The 19,303-nt window shown below is 39.0% G+C and overlaps 1 protein-coding gene across 1 annotated transcript in view; it reads right to left on the bottom strand.

Moving 5' to 3' along the window:
- Positions 1-9,890: 9,890 nt before the first annotated feature.
- DCK (deoxycytidine kinase) overlaps positions 9,891-19,303 on the bottom strand; it is a 57,666-nt gene continuing 48,253 nt past the window's right edge. The window contains exon 7 of the mRNA XM_036854008.1: positions 9,891-10,135. Within this exon, the coding sequence (XP_036709903.1) occupies positions 10,115-10,135 (21 nt within the window). The 3' untranslated portion in view covers positions 9,891-10,114. The remainder of the gene's footprint in view (positions 10,136-19,303) is intronic.

Here is a 19,303-nt window from a genome sequence, read left to right on the forward strand (position 1 = left end):
GGAAAACCACAAAAGGAATAAAAAGAGAGCATAGGATTTCCAGATGCAATTAAGGTAGAAATCAATAACAAAAGATAACTAGAAAATAGGTTTAAAAGTTAAGAAATAAACCTCCGAATTTTGCACTGGTCAAAGAAGAAGTCATAATGAAAACGAAATTATTTTGAACTACAATATAGTGCTACATCAGACCCCTTTCATCTTGGAAGGGCTAGCCGTTCACCCACAAAAGGGTAGATCGCTAAGTCAGACTAATTTTGTGGGAATTCTCCTGCTAGAGGATGGCCTCTATCCCGTTCTCTTTGACATTGCAGGTATAAAGAGTTTTTATTGTTTACTTTCATTTTAGAGAAGTCTCTAGAGGAAAAGGAGATGAACACATGTTTCAATCGGCCACTTGTAGCCTAAATTCCATTATGTCATTTAAACAGCTATAAGAAATAACACAATATGATGTACTATTTCTTCCATTTTTCCTCTCTTTAAGCTTTCAAAATTTTGCCATTTAAACAAACAAACAGTCCCTATCTACATTTTTATTTTCAAGTACAGGACAGATTCATTCACCAGCTATCTATATTTCTGAGAATTTTCATTATTTTGAAAGACTTTCTAAGGATAAAACTCCACTTACTTTCATTAAAGGAATATATTTATACTTAAAACATTTTTACAAGCACCCTTAATGCACTTTCAAAAAATTCTTCTTCACATTAACTCAGGTAATAAAACCAGCTTTCTTACAGTGAAAGCCAGCTGGTGTCCACCTCCTGATTTTTTTTTTCTCTTTTATCCAATTGAAGTGAAGGAATATTTATGGTGGGTTAGAGAAGAGATGCACAGAAAATGGTCACAAAATCCTATGTACATACAGAATGGGTGTATGTCTTGACCCATTCTGTGTTAAAGGTAGGAAATTTTGAGCCAGGTATATTATCTGAAACAGAAAATCAGCTTAACGATAATAACAAAAGCAGACAAAAACAATCTCCAACTGGATGTAGTCTCAAACATGTTGACAAACCATAGAAACTAAAGACTACATTTTGCTTACCTGGATATGTATGAGTTAATCTGCATACCAAATAAAGGCCTATTTTGGTCTATTCACAGAGTGTGGGTTAAATACTTTTCAAATGGAAAATTATTATCCACATGAGAAAATAATATTTCATTCATATCTTTAAAAGTATTTCCGAGAAAAATTTAATTTCCAGAAGCAGACAACCTGCTAAATAATAATTTATAGGAGTTTGTTCACCTTACATAACAGCACTCTATTTTCAGCAAATACACAGTTCACTGAATTTTCATTCGTTTGAAAAAAATCTGTATTAATAAAACAATTTGTGGTAATAAAATACAACTGTTAAGAGAAAGCAGGCCATACTCCAAACCTCCCCACTTTGAAAAAATGTAGTAGAAGATTAGAATCAGACTAATTGTTTATAGTGAAGAAACATGAGGTCAAATTCTGCATCAACATATTTCAAGCTAGCAGTATGTCTTGCTGTTCTTATCGCTACCTCTATCCTAGACACTAATTTCAGTCTTTTTATATTTTGGTTGTTTTTTTAAAATTAAACACATGGATTCAGTCTACTAATAAAGTATGCCTATTAACTACTTTGTTTTTAGAAAGATATTCTCCATAAAAAGAAAAGGAAAAACCTTTTAAAAGACCTCTAAATGCTAATAGGACATATACTTTAAATTATACACTAAAATGTTTAACAGGTTTAATTTTTCAGGAGTGGTACCATGTCTCTTTAGATGTCAATCCAACAATTTCTCTTTGTACAAAGGGTGCCTGCCTATCCACCACTAACCCAGTGAATCTCACTCCATAAATTAGGAGACATTGTTACTTTATTGCAGTCATCTGTAGAATCTAGTGGTTCTCCATTACTAGGTCCCTGAAATTAAAGACAGAAAGGGAACGGAGTCCAGTTGAAAGTGTAAAGGGAGGACTTCCCTGGTGGCGCAGGGGTTAAGAATCTGTCTGCCAATGCAGGGGACACGGGTTCGAGCCCTGGACTGGGAAGCTCCTACATGCTGCAGAGCAACTAAGCGCGTGCACCACAACTAATGAGCCTGAGCTCTAGAGCCTGCGTGCCACAACTACTGAAGTCCGAGAGCCTAGAGCCCGTGCTCTGCAACAAGAGAAGCCACCGCAATGAAAAGAGCGCACACTGCAACGAAGAGCAGCTCCCCCTCACTGCAACTAGAGAAAGGCGGCTCGCAGCAATGAAGACCCAATGCAGCCATAAATAAATAAATAAATAAATTTATTAAAAAAGAAAGAAAGAGTAAAGGGAAGCTGGGCACAATCTAATTTAATTATCAAGGTTGGAATTATTCCAGGACTCCATCTGCCATAAGGAAAGTACCCTGGGATCTTTAATGACCACACGTGGTCAGGATTCCAGTTTTACAGCTCATTCAATTAATTGCCAAGCACATCTTCTGCTATACCATTAGGTGACAGGACTGGGGAATCCACTCTGCTAATTAAGAACTTCGGGCCTTGTGTTAGTTTCCCAGAGGACTTTTCAGGGTCCGTGGGTATGCATACATGGCCACATAAAGGTACACTTAATAAGAGATACTTCTATCATAGATCGTGAACAGGAGAGACTTCAGACATTTCTTCTCCACCCTATTAGGATTGGGTAATCTCTACAGCACAAGTCAGACTAGAAAATGCTGGACTCTTGGGCAGTTCCCAAGAGCCAACCCCTACTCCATCTCTTTTTCATGGTCAAGGGTAGAATGTACAAATTGCCTTGCATAGTCCTACATGCCCTCTGGAGGAATTCACCCTCACTCTTTGCAGCAGGCCTCATTTCAAGACCTTAATATACTCTTAAGGAGGGTAAAAATCCTCATTTTCTCATATTCTTACATTAAAATGTAACTCTATCTTCCTCAATTTTCCTGTCTTTGAAGGAAGCATAATGTTACCTGCCATCTCAAAAAAGTGAAGTCTGAAGAGTATTTTTCCCAAAGTGAAAAATAGGAAAACCTCTTCAAATACCCTAGCTCAGTGGTTCCAGACATCATTCCATTGACCAACGGCATCTGAATCACTTTTGAAATTTGCTAAAAATAGAGATTCCCAGGTCCCACTCCAGAGCTACTGAATCAGAATGACCAAGGATGGAAGCCAAGTATTTGAGTTTTCAACAAGCTGGTGAGATCAATCTGCTTGTTTGAAAACCACTGGGGTCTGACTTCCTTTGGAGGGAAAATAACAAAGGCCCATTGTGTGATTTTGAAAAGAAAACCTTCTTCATCCATCACACACAGTACACACAATATTTTTCTCCCTTTTCTGTGCTTATTTTCTTTCTTTCGTGCCCCTTGCGTTGCTTCTATTTTAGATCCCATCATCTCAGTTATCAAGCTTAATTTCTTTCTTCCCAGGAAGCACTGTATAAAATTACTTTGGGATCTTATTAAAGTTGATGCTAATTAACCCAACCATATTTATTTTCACACTCAGATAATATGAGTAATCCATGAGAGACGCTGAACTTTAGACACGAGGGAAGTTAAAATGCCTATGACGCAAATAGAGGCATTAGAAAAAGATTATTGGACAATTTAAAACTAACTGAATGCTACTTTTTCCTGTTACTGTAGCTGATGTTCCAACATAATTGGTTGTTTTTAATTAGTGGGAAAAGAGATGTTTGAAGACATTGCAGAAAACTGGTACCATGGCAGCCAGAGTGGAACAAAGACGGCAAAAACTTTCTAACGCAATCGAGATTTTATTCATCTGTAAAATGAGATGGTTTGTAGTGCAGGATCTCTTAACTCCCTTCTCACTCTAAACTGCCAGCAGTCCATGAATGTTCATAGTCATTGAACAAAATCCTCAGCAACTTAGCAAGAACATGAACATGTAAAATTATCAAAGTCACCTGTTACTCTTAGACCTGGAAGAAAGAGGTGGCTTTAATAAAGGAATCCAAGGGCTTCCCTGGTGGCGCAGTGGTTGAGAATCTGCCTGCCAATGCAGGGGACGCGAGTTCGAGCCCTGGTCTGGGAGGATCCCACATGCCGCGGAGCGACTAGGCCCGTGAGCCACAATTGCTGAGCCTGCGTGTCTGGAGCCTGTGCTCCACAACAAGAGAGGCCGCTACAGTGAGAGGCCCGCGCACGGCGATGAAGAGTGGCCCCCACTTGCCGCAACTAAAGAAAGCCCTCGCACAGAAACAAAGACCCAACACAGCCATAAATGAATGAATAAATAAATAAATGAATAATAAAGGAATCCAAGAAATATTTCTAGGCCAAATAGGGTGGCCTATTGTCCAGGTTTGCTCAGTACTGAGGGATTAACCAGGACATAGGATTTTAGTGCTAAAACCTGGACATTTGTAGCCAACCATGATGGTTGGTCATCCTAAAGCCAAAGGTTGAGTTCATGAGCTATAAATGAAAAATTTTACCTTGTAAATGTAATTAAGCTTTTGACACACTGAGAGGTGAAGATGGAGTTCCCCAGATTTTAGACAGGTGGCTGTGATATGATAAGTTATTTCTAATCTTCTGAGGTATCCCAACCATGATTAAAATAAAAATAGCATTTGAGCATAAAAGGACCTAAGGTATGATCTGAATAAAAAGCAACAGAGCGGGCTTCCCTGGTGGCGCAGTGGTTGAGAATCTGCCTGCCAATGCAGGGAACACGGGTTCGAGTCCTGGTCTGGGAAGATCCCACATGCCGCGGAGCGACTGGGCCCGTGAGCCACAATCGCTGAGCCTACGCGTCTGGAGCCTGTGCTCCGCAGCAGGAGAGGCCGCGATAGTGAGAGGCCCACGCACCACGATGAAGAGTGGCCCCACTTGCCGCAACTAGAGAAAGCCCTCGCACAGAAACGAAGACCCAGCACAGCCATAAATAAATAAATAAGTTAAAAAAATAATAATAATCTTTAAAAAAAAAAAAAGCAACAGAGCACTTGAGAAGGAATGTAAACAATACCTTTATCAGAGAGGGATCTGGGGATTGTATTGTACATAGCACTGATATATACATGGCCCTTCAAACTGAAGAGGCCATCAGGAAGTGAATTATTTAAAAAGAATCTAGTGCCTCCCAAACAGTTACAAAAACCTACAAATAAAACAGCAACTGACTTCTCACAGGGGTAAACATGGATATGCTTAGCAATTGAACCTATTTACCTGACTCCCCAGTGTGTATTTCTGACCCTCAGATATGCCTGCTCCATGGATTTAGGCAAGAACAAGGATCCATCCAGAGAACTTATAAAGAGATGGATTCATAACATTAAGGAATTATTTCATTTTGTGTTAGAGTTGATACAATGGACACCATGAGGTTTAAAATGTATGTTTGGGGTGGAAGGAGCCTGGGAAGATGGTAGAATAGGAAGTGCCAGGAATCTGTCTTCCCACACAACAATCACACTAGCAGAATCTGTCTGATGTAACTATTTTGGGAACTCTGGAGTCTATTGAAGGCTTGCAACTTTCAGGGGAAGACTTGGACTTATTGAAGTTGATTTCAGTCAGTTTCAGCTCTTACCACAGGAAATGAAAGACAAAAGAACTATAAGGTATACAGAAAACAAATCACAGATTGACAGAAGTTCTTCCTTATCAGTAATTACTTTAAATGTAAATGAATTAAATTTTCCCATCAAAAGACACAGATTGGCAGTAAGGAAAAAAATACCATGATCCAACTATATGCTGTCTACAAAAGACTCACTTTATATTCAAAGACACTAATAGATGGAAAGTGAAAGGATGGAAAAAGATATTCCATGTAAATAGTAACCAAAAGAGAGCAGGATATTGCTATATTAATGTCAGACAAAATAGAGTTTAAATCAAAATAGGTTTCTAATGGGTATAGAGTTTCAGTTTTGCAAGATGAAGAGAGTTCTGGAAATGGATGGTCGTTATAGTTGCACAACAATATGAAGGTACTTAATATCACTGACCTGTACACTTAAAAATGCTTAAGATGGTAAATTTTATGCTATGTGTATTTTACCACAATAAAAAAACAATTTTAAGAAAAAAAAATGTTTGTATTTATACAATCTCCTAATTCAGAAAAGGACTCAGCTTTTTAGGAGGTGGTAATCATGTTTGCAGAGACAATAAGATAACCTCCATTATGATTTATTAAAACATGGTAAAGAAAAGATCTAATAGTAATAGCTTGTCCATATATCCAATGAGCTTTTTTCAACCCATTTTTTGACTGACTTCTCAGCTACATTTAACACAGCTTATCACTTCCTCTTTTTATATGAACAAAATATCAAACTTCTAAATATAAAAGTTTCTAAATCTAACTGTGTAATGGTGTCCTGACAAGCCCTATTGGAGCCTGAGGCAAAAGGAGAATTCAGTAATTCTGACCTCGCCTTTATTTAAAAGTTTGATGTTTTAATCATCATGGACTTTTTGCATTAACTTGGGTTTTTTTCAAACACTGCATTAAAATATTATTTATCATAATTACTGGGGTTTTTGGCATCCCCCCCTTAAATTTTGTGTCCTGAGGTGAGTCCCAGCCCTGAAAGGACTCTTCCTGTCACTTCTGTGATATCACAGTTTGCTAGTCTTCCCCTCTCTTTCTGGCCTCTCCTTCTCAATCTTTTTTGCAGTTCTTCCTCTGTCCGTCATCTAAATGCCAACGTTCTTCAGGATTCTCATTAAGTCTTCTCTCCTTTCTCTATACATATAGTCTGGATTATCTCAGTTACTTCCACGTTCTACTGATCCTCAAACTCTTTCCCCTTTGCTTTACCCTCAGCCATACTAGCAGCCACACTATATGGATAATTTAACCCTAATCTAAGCCCAATCCTCTGAGTTTTGGGTCAATTTCTGTTCCTGTGATGCATTTCTGGAGACATACTTCCCACTCCCAATGATGTACTTCCTCTTGCCATTAAATCTTTGTGCTCACCAAAAACCCTCTACCCACCTCCCTCATGCCCGCCTCATAACTTAAGGTACAGGAAGGAAGAGAAAGAAACAGAAACCCTCCAGCCCTCCATTTTATCCTTTCCTCCACTTCAACCTCCAATTGCTCAGCTCTGCCAAAATATACCTCAACTTCACAACTTCATACACACTGTCTTCTCTATCTGGCATATTTCCTTACTTGCTAGCAAACTCTTATTTATCCTTCAGGTCTCAGCCCACATATCCCTTCCAGAGAGACCTTCTCTGCCCTCTAGATTAGATTAGGTTCCCCTGCTATGTGTGCCTATAGGGCTCTGTACCTTCTCTTTCATATTTCTTATGTTTTATTGTAACTACCTGTCCCATTTCCTGTCTTCTCCACTAGACCATAAACTCCATGAAGGCGGAAGCCATGTCCATCTTGTTCATTATTATACATCCAGCTTTAACACACTGCTCAGGATTTATCAGCCACTCAGTAAGTAATTATGTAAGGAAAAGAGGGTAGTCAGAGAGAATCAAACACCATCTAAGCAGAACCAGTGCAATCAATGAGCAGTAAAGCAAATGAGCCAAAGGCAGCAGATGCAAAGATCACAAAATCCAGCCACTATTAGGAAGCAGCTAAGTAGAAGCTCCCAGTTTTTTCTAATCCTGTACACATCTTTTCTGCTAAATAACCTGGACTCCTTGCCCTAGTACTATCTGTATAATAGGCACAGCACAACCCATTCGTTGGCTTGGCTGACCTGGGGCCTCTGAAATCTTGGCAGACATCTGCAGGGCCATCTGGCCTTTAGCATCCCTCCTGAAACTCATTTCTGCTCTTCTGTGATCAAATGCTCTGCCCATTGATCTTTTCCAGGATGTAGGGTTTTACTTGCTGTTTGCTGGCTATTGCATCTCACCAAAGAGTAGTATAGAATGGCTCCACACAGCAGTAAGGAAGAGATTCAAGCTGGCCAGGTTGCAAAAGCTCACTGTGAAGCTTAGAATCCCTTCTTAACAAAGTTAGGTTTATAATGTTCTTCCAAAAAGATTATGCGGCTCAAACAGGAAGCTCATATTATACAGTGTGTGACTAACACATATGGTTTTACTGGTCAACAATTTGAAACAAGTTCAATTCCATAGACTAAAAAAAAAAAAACACAAACCCTCAATTGCTTAACTTTTAGCCTGTTCATTGAATACTGATGGGATATATATAAAACAAAAGTCAATAGAGTCAAGCTAAGAAATGTAGAACTTGGCTCTGGGGGACTTCACTGAAGACTGCAGAAGAAAGAGACTTTTCTCATCCCAGGAGAATGAAGACTGTCGCATGAGCTGGACATAAGCACAAAACAGCCAGCTTCCTGTAATCCCCAAAAAAGTGCAAAATAAATAAATAAATAAATAAATAACAAAAAACACAGAAGAGAGAACTTCATTAACTTCACTGTGTGTGGTTAATACTCCCTATTAGCATGTGAGGATTTGTCAGAAGACACTCAGAGCTTCCCCGACGACACGTAAGGGCTGAGATTCACACGGCTAATAAACCTCTCTAACTAGTCAGCGTCATCTATAAAAATACTGCAGCCTTAAATATTATAAAATGGTAGAGCTGAATGTGAATCTCATTGAAAGCATTTCTTCTATATCACCATAAGCACGAGCCCTATTTATAATGTGATGCCAAAAACAGACAGACACTGCTTAATGTTTGGAAAAAGATCTTATATGTGCCACCCCACTGCAGAGGCTCTGCATAGTAAATACGAGTACATTTCCGATCCATTTTTCCTGGGGTCTTTCCCTCTGAATATCAATATGTAAGCCACAGGAGCTTCGAAGCAGGCAGGAGGAGACATCCTGATAACACAAGACTTGATACTCTGACTGCTTCCCAAACTGCAAAGGATAAAACTCCCTTGCAGCAGAGTCCTGCATTTTATTACTATGTGCCCCGCTCCTGGCTTTCCTTGCAATGCCATATCCTCATATTTTCCTTCCAATTAGAAATTCATAAGGGAAATCTGTGTACCAAAAGGTATCATCTGGGATACATGTTAGATCTTTTCCCCTGCAGAGGACAGAGTTCCCAGCCCTTTGAGATTTTCTTTTTTTTTTTCATGTCTAGCTGACAATTTGGTGCCAACAACAACTGCTGGTTAAATCAGCTAACCAGCCAAGATGAGGCCTTTTGTTCTCCTGCTTTTGTGACTTCTTTGTTTTATTTTTATTTTTATTTTTGAACATTTAAAGTTGCCAACAGGACTTCCTTAGTGGCGCAGTGGTTAAGAATCTGCCTACCAATGCAGGGCACACAGGTTCGATCCCTAGTCTGGGAAGATCCCACATGCCGCGGAGCAACTAAGCCCACGCGCCACAACTGCCGAGCCCACATGCCCCAACTACTGAAGCCTGCGCGCCCTAGGGCCTGAATGCTGCAACTACTGAGCCCGCGTGCTGCAACTACTGAAGCCCGCATGCCTAGAGCCCGTGCTCCGCAACAAGAGAAACCACCGCAATGAGAAGCCCGCGCACCGCAATGAAGAGTAGCCCCCGCTCGCCACAACTAGAGAAAGCCCATGCACAGCAGAAGACCCAACACAGCCAAAAAATAAAAATAAAAAATTAAGTTGCCAACAATTCCAAATGGTGTCTCATTATTTCTTTCCAATTTGTTTCCATGTGAAGATAAAAACTATTGTATCCAGACTAAATTATAATAGGATGCATAAATGACCCACCATAAATCCTACAGATAGATATCCTCCTACAATGGTTTGAAAAGGAATTTTTTTACATCAAGTCACGAAAGGGAAAAATGCAACTCCATACTCCTTTATTACCTATATTCATCATCGACAACAAGAGCAATGATTTATTGAGTACCCCCCAGTATCACAAGAGGAACTCTCGGAGTTTAAATTAGTAAAGCTAGACCTATGCAGTTTATCAATTCAGAACAAGGTCAGATATTTGCTTACAGAAACAAAAAGGTTTTCCTCTTCCTAGCCATTTATGATTTAAATCTTTTTTTTTTTTTTTTTTAAGTAAAGACAGGAAAGAGGTTAAAATGCAAAGCTGGTTTTTTTCCATACATAACTTTCTGACTTACAATAGGTCAAGCATCGGTGCTCAGGTTTACAGCCAGGAGAGGTTATGAAACAGGTACCGGTATCTGTAAAAAGAAAAATAACAATTATTGGATGAATCTTAAATGATATAAATTTTTCATTGAGAGTATGATACCTCATGATACCTAAATCCATATAAGAATCTCTTCATTTCTTCTCCTCTTGCCCCCCTTTCAGGTTCTATTTTTAGCATTCTATTTTTAGATTTCTGCACTCATTGCTGAGGTAATATGATGTGCAAATTTCCATTAACTGGCAAAATACTGAAAAATCAAAAGATTTCTTCCTAGAAAATATATAGGAAATTTGCCTCAGCAAATCTCTGCAAGAACTTCTATAAGGCTATCTACTCCTAATCTCTTACTGAGATTTGAAACACATAAATACAAATATTTCTTTCTAAATGTTTGTCAAAATGAAAAAGTCCCTATAAGAAAACGTGGGAAAATAGAATCCTATTGAAATATAGAAAAACAGAAATCTATTGGAATTCATCAACCATAAGGATTTGGATTCTCTTTAAAAAAAAACAAACAACAACTCATACTTAAAATAAGTTTTAGTATAGAATTTGTGGCCAGATTTACCTTACTTAACCAGCAGACTGCTGGTTCTTGTTTATATGTTTATGTGATCTTGTATCTTGTCCCTTAATGAAAAATCATCTTTATATTGCCTTACTGAGTAGTTCTACATATAGTCCACATATGGTTCTCAAAGATTTAATAGTTATTGTATAAATGCAATAAATTTTTTTCATGTTATTTTAGTTGTTATTACAAACATTATCATATTTGGGAGAGGAAAGTCTGCATAATGTATGCAGTTTTGGAAAACGGGTGCAAAACTAGTGTTAGAAGCCAGATCCTGACAGAGACATGCAGTATTTCCCAAAGCCCATAACTCTTTATTTTCTGTCCCTGTGAAAGAAATGAAATTTTCAGAATGCCCATAGAATAAAGAGAATACGAATTCAGACAGTGAAAGGACCATGACCCATTGCTGATCACTTGAGAGTTTGGGACTTAACCAACACACCCACCCTCAGCTCATCCTCAGGATTAGCACATCACCGTTTAAAATACTTCCACGATGAACAGTCTTCTGTGTGAAGTTTCCTTGTGTTCAAGTATTTGGCATTACTTTCTTCTGTGTCTCTGACTACAATCATCACAGTCACTGTTTTGTCTTACTAGAGACACTTGAAATAACCAATCTCTGAGTAACCCCTACTAATTATTTGAGACTTGGGAAGAAAGAGCCATTCTGAAGAGGTTCCCATTCTACCTTTAGCCTTCGCATTTTTCCCAGAAAAGAATAAACCGTGTCTCTTTCAATAGCATCTGCGTGTGTTTGGCCGAATAATGCCTCAAGGAGCAGTGATACAGCATAGGAGTAATGAGAATGAAGCCAGAGTCACTGAAATCCCTCAAGCCACACGGTATTCTCCCTGAACTTGATGGCCTGTCACTATCTTTATCTGCATATATACATGTTTATTTTCCAATAAAAATTTTCATTTAGAGGTAGGTTTAAATAGAGAGTTGAATAGGTTCATGGAAGCCTCAGATAAGTTAAAACATACATACGAGAAAACCACTTTAAATTATATTTAATGTAGTAGAGTTATTGAAGTTACTTTTATAGAATATATTTCAACACAATCTTTCCTAAAAAGGATATTGAACTGTTTTAATTAATATAGAATTGAATTCTATATTAATAGAATTCATATAGAATTGAATTCTATATTAATAGAATTCATATAGAATTGAATTCTATATTAATAGAATTCATATAGAATTGAATTCTATATTAATAGAATTCATATAGAATTGAATTCTATATTAATAGAATTCATATAGAATTCTCAGCACATCAAAAAGCCCATCTTGCCTTTAAAGCATGTTAGAGAATCTTCCATATAAGCTTAAGGTTATAAGAGCTTTATACCAACTCCCTCCTCAGTCTTCCTTGAACACACATAAATACACACACACACACACACACACACACACACACAGAGCTCCAGGGAAGAGGCAGAGTTAGATCCCCATATAGACTCCACTGACGAAATAGAGGTTTCTGCATTCAAGTAAGCTAATAACCATTACTCATAACAAAGATGAACAAAATACTTGCTCTGAGCCAGGCACTGCACTACAGCCTTATATGAATTCTTTCATTTAATGCTCAAAACAACTCTATAAGCTATTCATGATTTGAGGTTTAGAGAGTTTTTTTAGGTTTAGAGAGAATTGGCAAGTTCACATGGCCAAGGAAGAGTGGAGCTAGAATTCAAACTTGGGCTGTCTTACCCCAGAGCCCCATGCTTTTGCTGTCCCAGTCACAGAATTTTTAGCAACCTCATATAAACCCATGGAGCACCTTTAAGTCACCATTTCAGAACTTAAAACTTTGTACTCCTTTCTTGTCCTTAAGTTGCCATGTTTTTTAGTTCAAGTGTCAATTTACTTCCTTCAACACTGGAGCCAAGTAAGCCAAGAAGGCTTCTAGAATTGAGCCAATGATTAGAATCAGGAGGTAATAATGAAATTTTTAGGCTGTAATAAGGCAACAGTTGGAAGCGTGGGAAAGAAGAGAGCTTCTTTTTCAAAGTAGCTAATTGTCTTATCAACTGAGAAGTGGATATATCCAGTTGTGGTATATTCTCAAATAGTAGTTAAAACAAAGGAATTATATCTAATGTAGCAACATGGAAAAAATCTGGAAAAACTTAAGCTTGAATGAAGAAACCAAGTTGGAATATGTTATGTACTGAATAATATTATACCTTTAATTCTTAAACCCATAAAATAACATTATATATTGATATGGACACACACATGTAAACAAAATACATAAAACACTGATGGGAAGGGGAAAAAGATCTACCTTGGGAATGGTTACTTCTGGGGAACTTAGGGAGTTACCGGCTAGGGAGTAAATAGAGGACTTTGACTATATCTGTAATGTTGTATTTATTTCAAAATGTCTGAGACAAAGATGGCAAAATGTAAATACTTGTTAAATGTAAGAGGTGATTACATGGTATCTGTTATATTCGTTTCTATAAATTCCTGAATATGTGAGAGTTTGTTATTTCAACATAATTTTCTGAATGTTTGAAATAGTTTATCATTTCAACTGCACAACTGAGGTGGGAAAAGTTATGAGAAATAGATAATTATGTATTGTGAGATGGGGAATGTATTGATATATAATTCACGCTCCCTTCTGAGGAAAGAGAAAGGAGGCCATGGGAAAGAGATTGACCAGCCATTGTTGAATGCGAGTAGCATGGAGCAGTTTGGTGGCCATCTGAGCACGCAGTTTGGGGAGGGGGAAGATGTCAAAGTAGCGGTTAGATAGAACACGGGAGGAGAAAGGGGGATGAGAGAATATAGTGTTCTGTTGCGGGCGGGGTGGGGGGAGTCGTATGTAAATGAAATGTTTGAAACCTGAACTATAATTGACTGCAAATGCAGAGTCCTGGCTGGGCTGGAGCTGAGACTCAGACACACCCAAGTTAGGGAGAATAAGAGGACACCCAGCACCCTTTTTCCCTCCTGCAGACACAGAATTTATTGAAATAAACTGGATTACTTGAGACTCTGGATCTGCCTGGGAAAATAATTACATCCTGACCCCAGTTAGGTTTCACACATACACAACTATGTCTGTTTAATTGAGGGAAACTCAAGTAAAATCAGAAATAACAAGAGACAACAGAAAACTTACCAAAGGGAGCTAAGTGTCTGGTGCAGTAAATTCAGCAAAAGAACCCAGTGGAGGGCAGAGAATTTAGCAGCTTGGAGCAGAACCCAAGAGGAAACAGGCATTCCAGCAGCATGTTTGAGCCCTGTACCTATGAATTAACAGCTGTCTCACAACTTAGAAACTTTGGGGCACAAGCCTTTGTACCATTCCCAAAACTGAAGAAAGAAACACTCTATTTTTCATTCTCAAAAACAAAATTGGTGAAACTATTAGCAAAGATCCCAAATGAGAAGGTGTTGGTGGCAGCAAAGTCCCAGCTTACCAGGCTCAAAGGCAGCTGAAACATCAGAGTTCCAACCAGATTACTTCCAGGTGGAAGTTCTGGCTGCAGCAGGAGCAATGCAGTTCAACTCAGAAGACAGCACTATTTATCTAACTCATCGTGTTTTAAGCCTCACCAAGCCTGTTCTAGAACTCTTTGTCTTCACCGTGAACACAGAGCAAGGAAGCATTCTTTCTCTGACTTTGCAAAAGCTCCATTGGCTGAGGTGCCTGAGACAAGAGCCACACCAAGGCAGTCATGGCAGGTTGGCACCAACGAGGCGGCCCTTCCCAATGAGGCGGCCCTTCCCAATGAGGCGGCCCTTCGCTGGGATCTGCAACTAGACTGCAGTAGCAATGGCAGAGTTCCAGTTTTCGCAGCTGTGGCAATTCAGTTTAGGAAGCCCCAGAAGTGAGCTCTAGCCCGGACTCAGCATGGATAAAGGAAAAGCATCTTGTGGGGGAGTTTCCACAAATAAATGGAGGAGGGGGACTCCACACAAAGCATAATGGGTAGGTGAGGTGTAGAGGAATGGAGATGTGAATGTTTTTGTGCTCCTAAGGTGGGAAAGGCTGCGATGTTCAAGTTACTTTAACTTGCTGCTTGAAAGACGGAAGGTTTATCAAAGAAAGTCTTTGCGCTTCAGAGGGAAAAAACCATAATAAAATAAAACAAAACACAAGTCTGAATTAGATCATTCTTTGCAATGTTTTTGCATCCCTCTAAGATATGAAATCTTCTAAGAGGATTTTTTTGGTTTAGCAAACAAGGAATGGGAAGGGGGGTGGAAAAGAAAGAAGAAACTGCAAATGATCAAATATATCCACTTACAGTATGTTATGATGACAATCTCTTCAATTGTAAACAATGAGAAACATGTAATACTTGAGCCTGTTTTAAATGAAACTTGGTGTAATAGCTAGAATTTTAGCCTGAAGCCTGATGGTATAACGGGAGAGGTGACAGCACCCCTTCAGCAGGAATGACAGAAGACAGAAATCCAGGTGAAATGAGGAGGGGCTGAGCCATAACAGTGACCACAGAGCTGGCTCCAAAGATAAAAAGCCCCCCAACTCACCCCCAAACATTTAAGAGCCCGTAACACAAGCCATCCTCAATTTACAAAGCATTTAAATATATGAAGAAAGGAAAAATTATGGAAGTGAGAAAGGCAGGAGAAGTAGAAACACCAGAGAGAATTCTGATGCAGTGTTGAGCGTTGTCCAGAAACATGGGTGGAAAGGGAAGCTAGTCATCCTCTTAAATGTGTCCTACGTGGAGAAGCATTTTAGCCAATTGATTTGTTGAAAGTGCAGGTACCCTTACTCACCCAGCACTTTGCCCATATCAGGAATCATGCTGGCTTCCCTGAGAGATCCCCCTCTGGCTTAAGTGGTTCCATCAGTTGTTGTCTGAGAAGGCGGCAAAGGGAGAGTGCACACTGACCCCAGCGGGCCCAGCCCAGCCTCCTTAAGAGGGCAGACGGGACACATGTGAGCTGTCTCTACCTTCCTGAGTCTTGCACAGGTATAAATACACAAGCGTCACAGCAAAGGATCACGTGGGGACCAGGAGAGGCGCACGCATGCTGAACTCCTGCTGTCAAGGTAACAACTACCTTCGATTCCTGGCAACAGGATCCTTCCGGACCTGCTGTCAGAGAACCTAAGGGATTAGCCAGACTTCCCCCTCTAGGGAGGTCACTGCCCTCCAGAGGGCAGATCAATATATTAATCCCCCCAGAGAAGACTGTCAGCATTGCTCAGCTGTGGGGGACACAGCCCATAGGCCTTACACTTCACACCTTCTTACTGCTTCCAATACAGACTTAGTACCCACAGAGGAGTCTATCTCCAGAGAGTGATGTACGATGGCTTGCTGGCATCCTGGTCTCTGTGGAAAATGGTCCATCATCAAATCACAGCAATTCCTTTTGGTGAAATTCAAATCTTATCGTAATGGGACTTGAGGATCTGATGATACCTGGAGATCATTCTGGCTACAGAATCTTTAAAGAAATAGCATGCCTGAAATTCAAAGCACAAAAGGACATACCACTTCTACAGCCATAGGTGTTTTAACACATTGCATATGTGCACATGTTTCCCCTGCCTTGACCAAATAATAGGTTTGGAATAGGAATGCATAGCAATTGTAAGACCCCAAAGCCCCCTCCTCTCCCCAGGAGGTGTCTCGAGAGCAATAATATCAGAGTTCTCTCAGCAACGAACAACTGACACCACTTTCCTGCAATCCTGGCTCCCTGAGATGACTGCCAAGGCCTCTGAGAGTTTTACCTCTGCCATAGAAGCACCCTAAAGCTGACAAAGAACAAACATTACGTCACAATTCCACCAAAGTAGAGAATAGCTCTTCATGACTTCGTTCTTAAATTATTATACGGATCCCAAAACAGCAATGCTTTGTTCCTCCAACGTTCCCAAGATTTTCATGAAAAAATCTCTTTGACATTTTACTCGCAGGCCCTCCCTAGCACTCAGACAGGGACCCGTGGGAATTGGACAGAGTATGAGCTTAATGAAGCATCCTCAAGGTGCCCCCAAATTATCCCACCCCCACCAAACCTAGGCTGCCGCCAGCCCTTATTCCTTTAGGGTGATTTATTGCCAAGCAGGCTGCTCAGGCCACTTTGTAGATAGACTCCTAGAGACCTTGCAAATTTAAGGAAGCCTGAGACACAGACCTCCCAGAATGATCAAACCTGGGATAAACACAGTTAAGGTGACTTTATTTATGACCATGTACATCATTCTCTCAAGGAAAATGACTTCCTCACAATGGAAGACAAAACTATCATTAAACAAGAGAGAAGGGCTTCAACTAAGCAAGAGCAAAGATTCTGCACATGTCCATATTTACACACCCGAGAGAGAACTGGAGTGTGCTGAGGAAAATCAGAGTCAGAAAGCTCATAGCTTGAAAACTTCTTCCTTTGGGTGACCTCTCTAACCAAGGATCAAGGCTCTTCTATTGTCAGACACATAGAATCAAGGAGATGTCTGACATCTATCTCTCTTAATCACAATTTCCTCAATTGTGAATATCAAGGGACGTTAACTTTTGAGAATCTGAGAGTTACAGATCTTCCCCCCAGAAAAACAAACACAAACACTTCTATACAAAATTTTGCACATAATTTTGGGAGGATAAGTTTCACAGATCTTAAAATTCAGGTTAAGGAACCCCGAACTAGATGACTTCTGAGATTTCTTCCAACTCTAAGATGAGTTTATGGAAGTTCTGGTTAAACTTGACAGATTAAACAATCTCATTTTTCTCTACTCCCTCCTAAAAACTTACCAGAAAAATGAAAACAACCAGAAAAGTAATAAAAGGTGAGGAGACGTTAACAAAATAACAGAAAGTAGAAAGTAGATGGACAAGTCAAACTGACTTAGCTGAGCAGAGATTTAAGCAGCTGCACAGAAACCATTCAATTCACCACCCAGAACACTGGAATGGCTCTGAAACGGAAGGCACTAGTACCTATGAAAGTAAAAGTGAGAAGGGAAGTCAATCAAGGTTTACTCTCTTGTACAGGCTCTATCAAAGCCCAGTAACTAATTTTGTATTCTTTTTCTTAAAGAGGAGCCCCTAAATTGTATAGCTTTATGCCCCAATAATCTTGAATTTGTCCTTCAGTGTGGCTGAAACAAAGATAAGTTGAAAGTCTTTATTAGAAACAGATTCCAAGATGCTCTTCCTCAACCAGGGAATCACTATGTTGTACACCTGAAACTAACATAACGTAAATTCACTATACTTCAATTAAAAAATATCTGGAACATAGTGGACATTCAACTAGTATGTGATAAGTAAATGAAGAATAAGTGAATGAATGAATGAATGAATGAATGAATGCCAATTGTACATTCAACAATGATTTGATGCACTTTGAGGGCCCAAAACGTGTTAACTTCTAGAACCCCTTCATGGGACCACAGTACTCCTATATCCAAATCTTTTCTCATGCTATCTTTTCTCCATAGAATACATCCTTTTTTTCTTATAGTTTCTAGAATCTCATCTTTTCTTATCAAGGTTTTTCCAAGTAATGAGCTGAAAAGAGGCCCATTCTATCTAAACATGCATTTTCCTGCAACTCACACTTGATTAACATAAATACGTTTGCACTGATTTTTCTAAATAATGTATAATCATTCAGTATATTTGCAAGACAGTAATTCTTTTGTCTGTTAATATACAGAAAAAAGTCTTAATTATCTATTTTTATTGGAAGAAACTGAGTGCAATAGGAGAAAAAACAAGAGAAGTATGGTCCATACCAAATCTTGCTTTCAAATTCTTAGGCATCATTAAGCAGAATACATAACAAAACCATCTGCTACAATGCTCATTATTTCTTATGTACTTTTTCCCCTATATAGTGTATAACCAAACTTTGTCAACCAAAATATTGATCCTCTTTAACTGGGGAAAAGTATAAAAACAAACACAAGCAAACTAGCAAGAATAGCAAGTAGCTTGTTCGTTAGCATGGATAATGAAGAGTTGAGTAAACATCTTATTTTGGTCTATCTCTGTCTACCTAATGTAGAGTGTGCTGGGTAGAAAAAGATAGAAACCAAAATTAAAAGTATATACTCTAAGAACTCCAGGATCATTTTTTACTAACCAATTTCCTACAGAGCCTTCACACATATCCTATTATATTTGATTTTTTAAAGTTCATATTTATAAAACATTTCAAAAAATAAATGACTGCTGATGCTGTGACAAATACATTCCCATATGCTACAGAAGAATCAAGTACATTATAGAAAACAAAAACAAACCTGTACATTAAAGTGCCAAGGATTAAAGAAAATTCTTTCATTCAACCAATGTTTACCAAGCATCTGCTTCATTTTCCAGATACCATTCTAGACACTGAGAACACAGTAGTAAACAAAACAAGTCCCTGCTCTGGTGGAGTTTGCATTCTAGTGTAGGAAGACAGACTATAGACAAATACATAATTTGTCAGGTGATGATAAAAACAGTAAACAAACACAAAGCATGGTAAAGGGAACAGTGGGAGACAGAGGCAGGTAGTTAGGGTAGTCAGCTAAGGCCTGATTAATAAGATGACATTTGAGTAGAGACCTGAAGGAAGTGCTGGAGTGAGCCATGAAAAGATCTCGGGGGA

This window comes from Balaenoptera musculus, chromosome 5, assembly GCF_009873245.2.
Source record: "Balaenoptera musculus isolate JJ_BM4_2016_0621 chromosome 5, mBalMus1.pri.v3, whole genome shotgun sequence".
In the NCBI taxonomy this organism is placed as follows: Eukaryota; Metazoa; Chordata; class Mammalia; order Artiodactyla; family Balaenopteridae; genus Balaenoptera; species Balaenoptera musculus.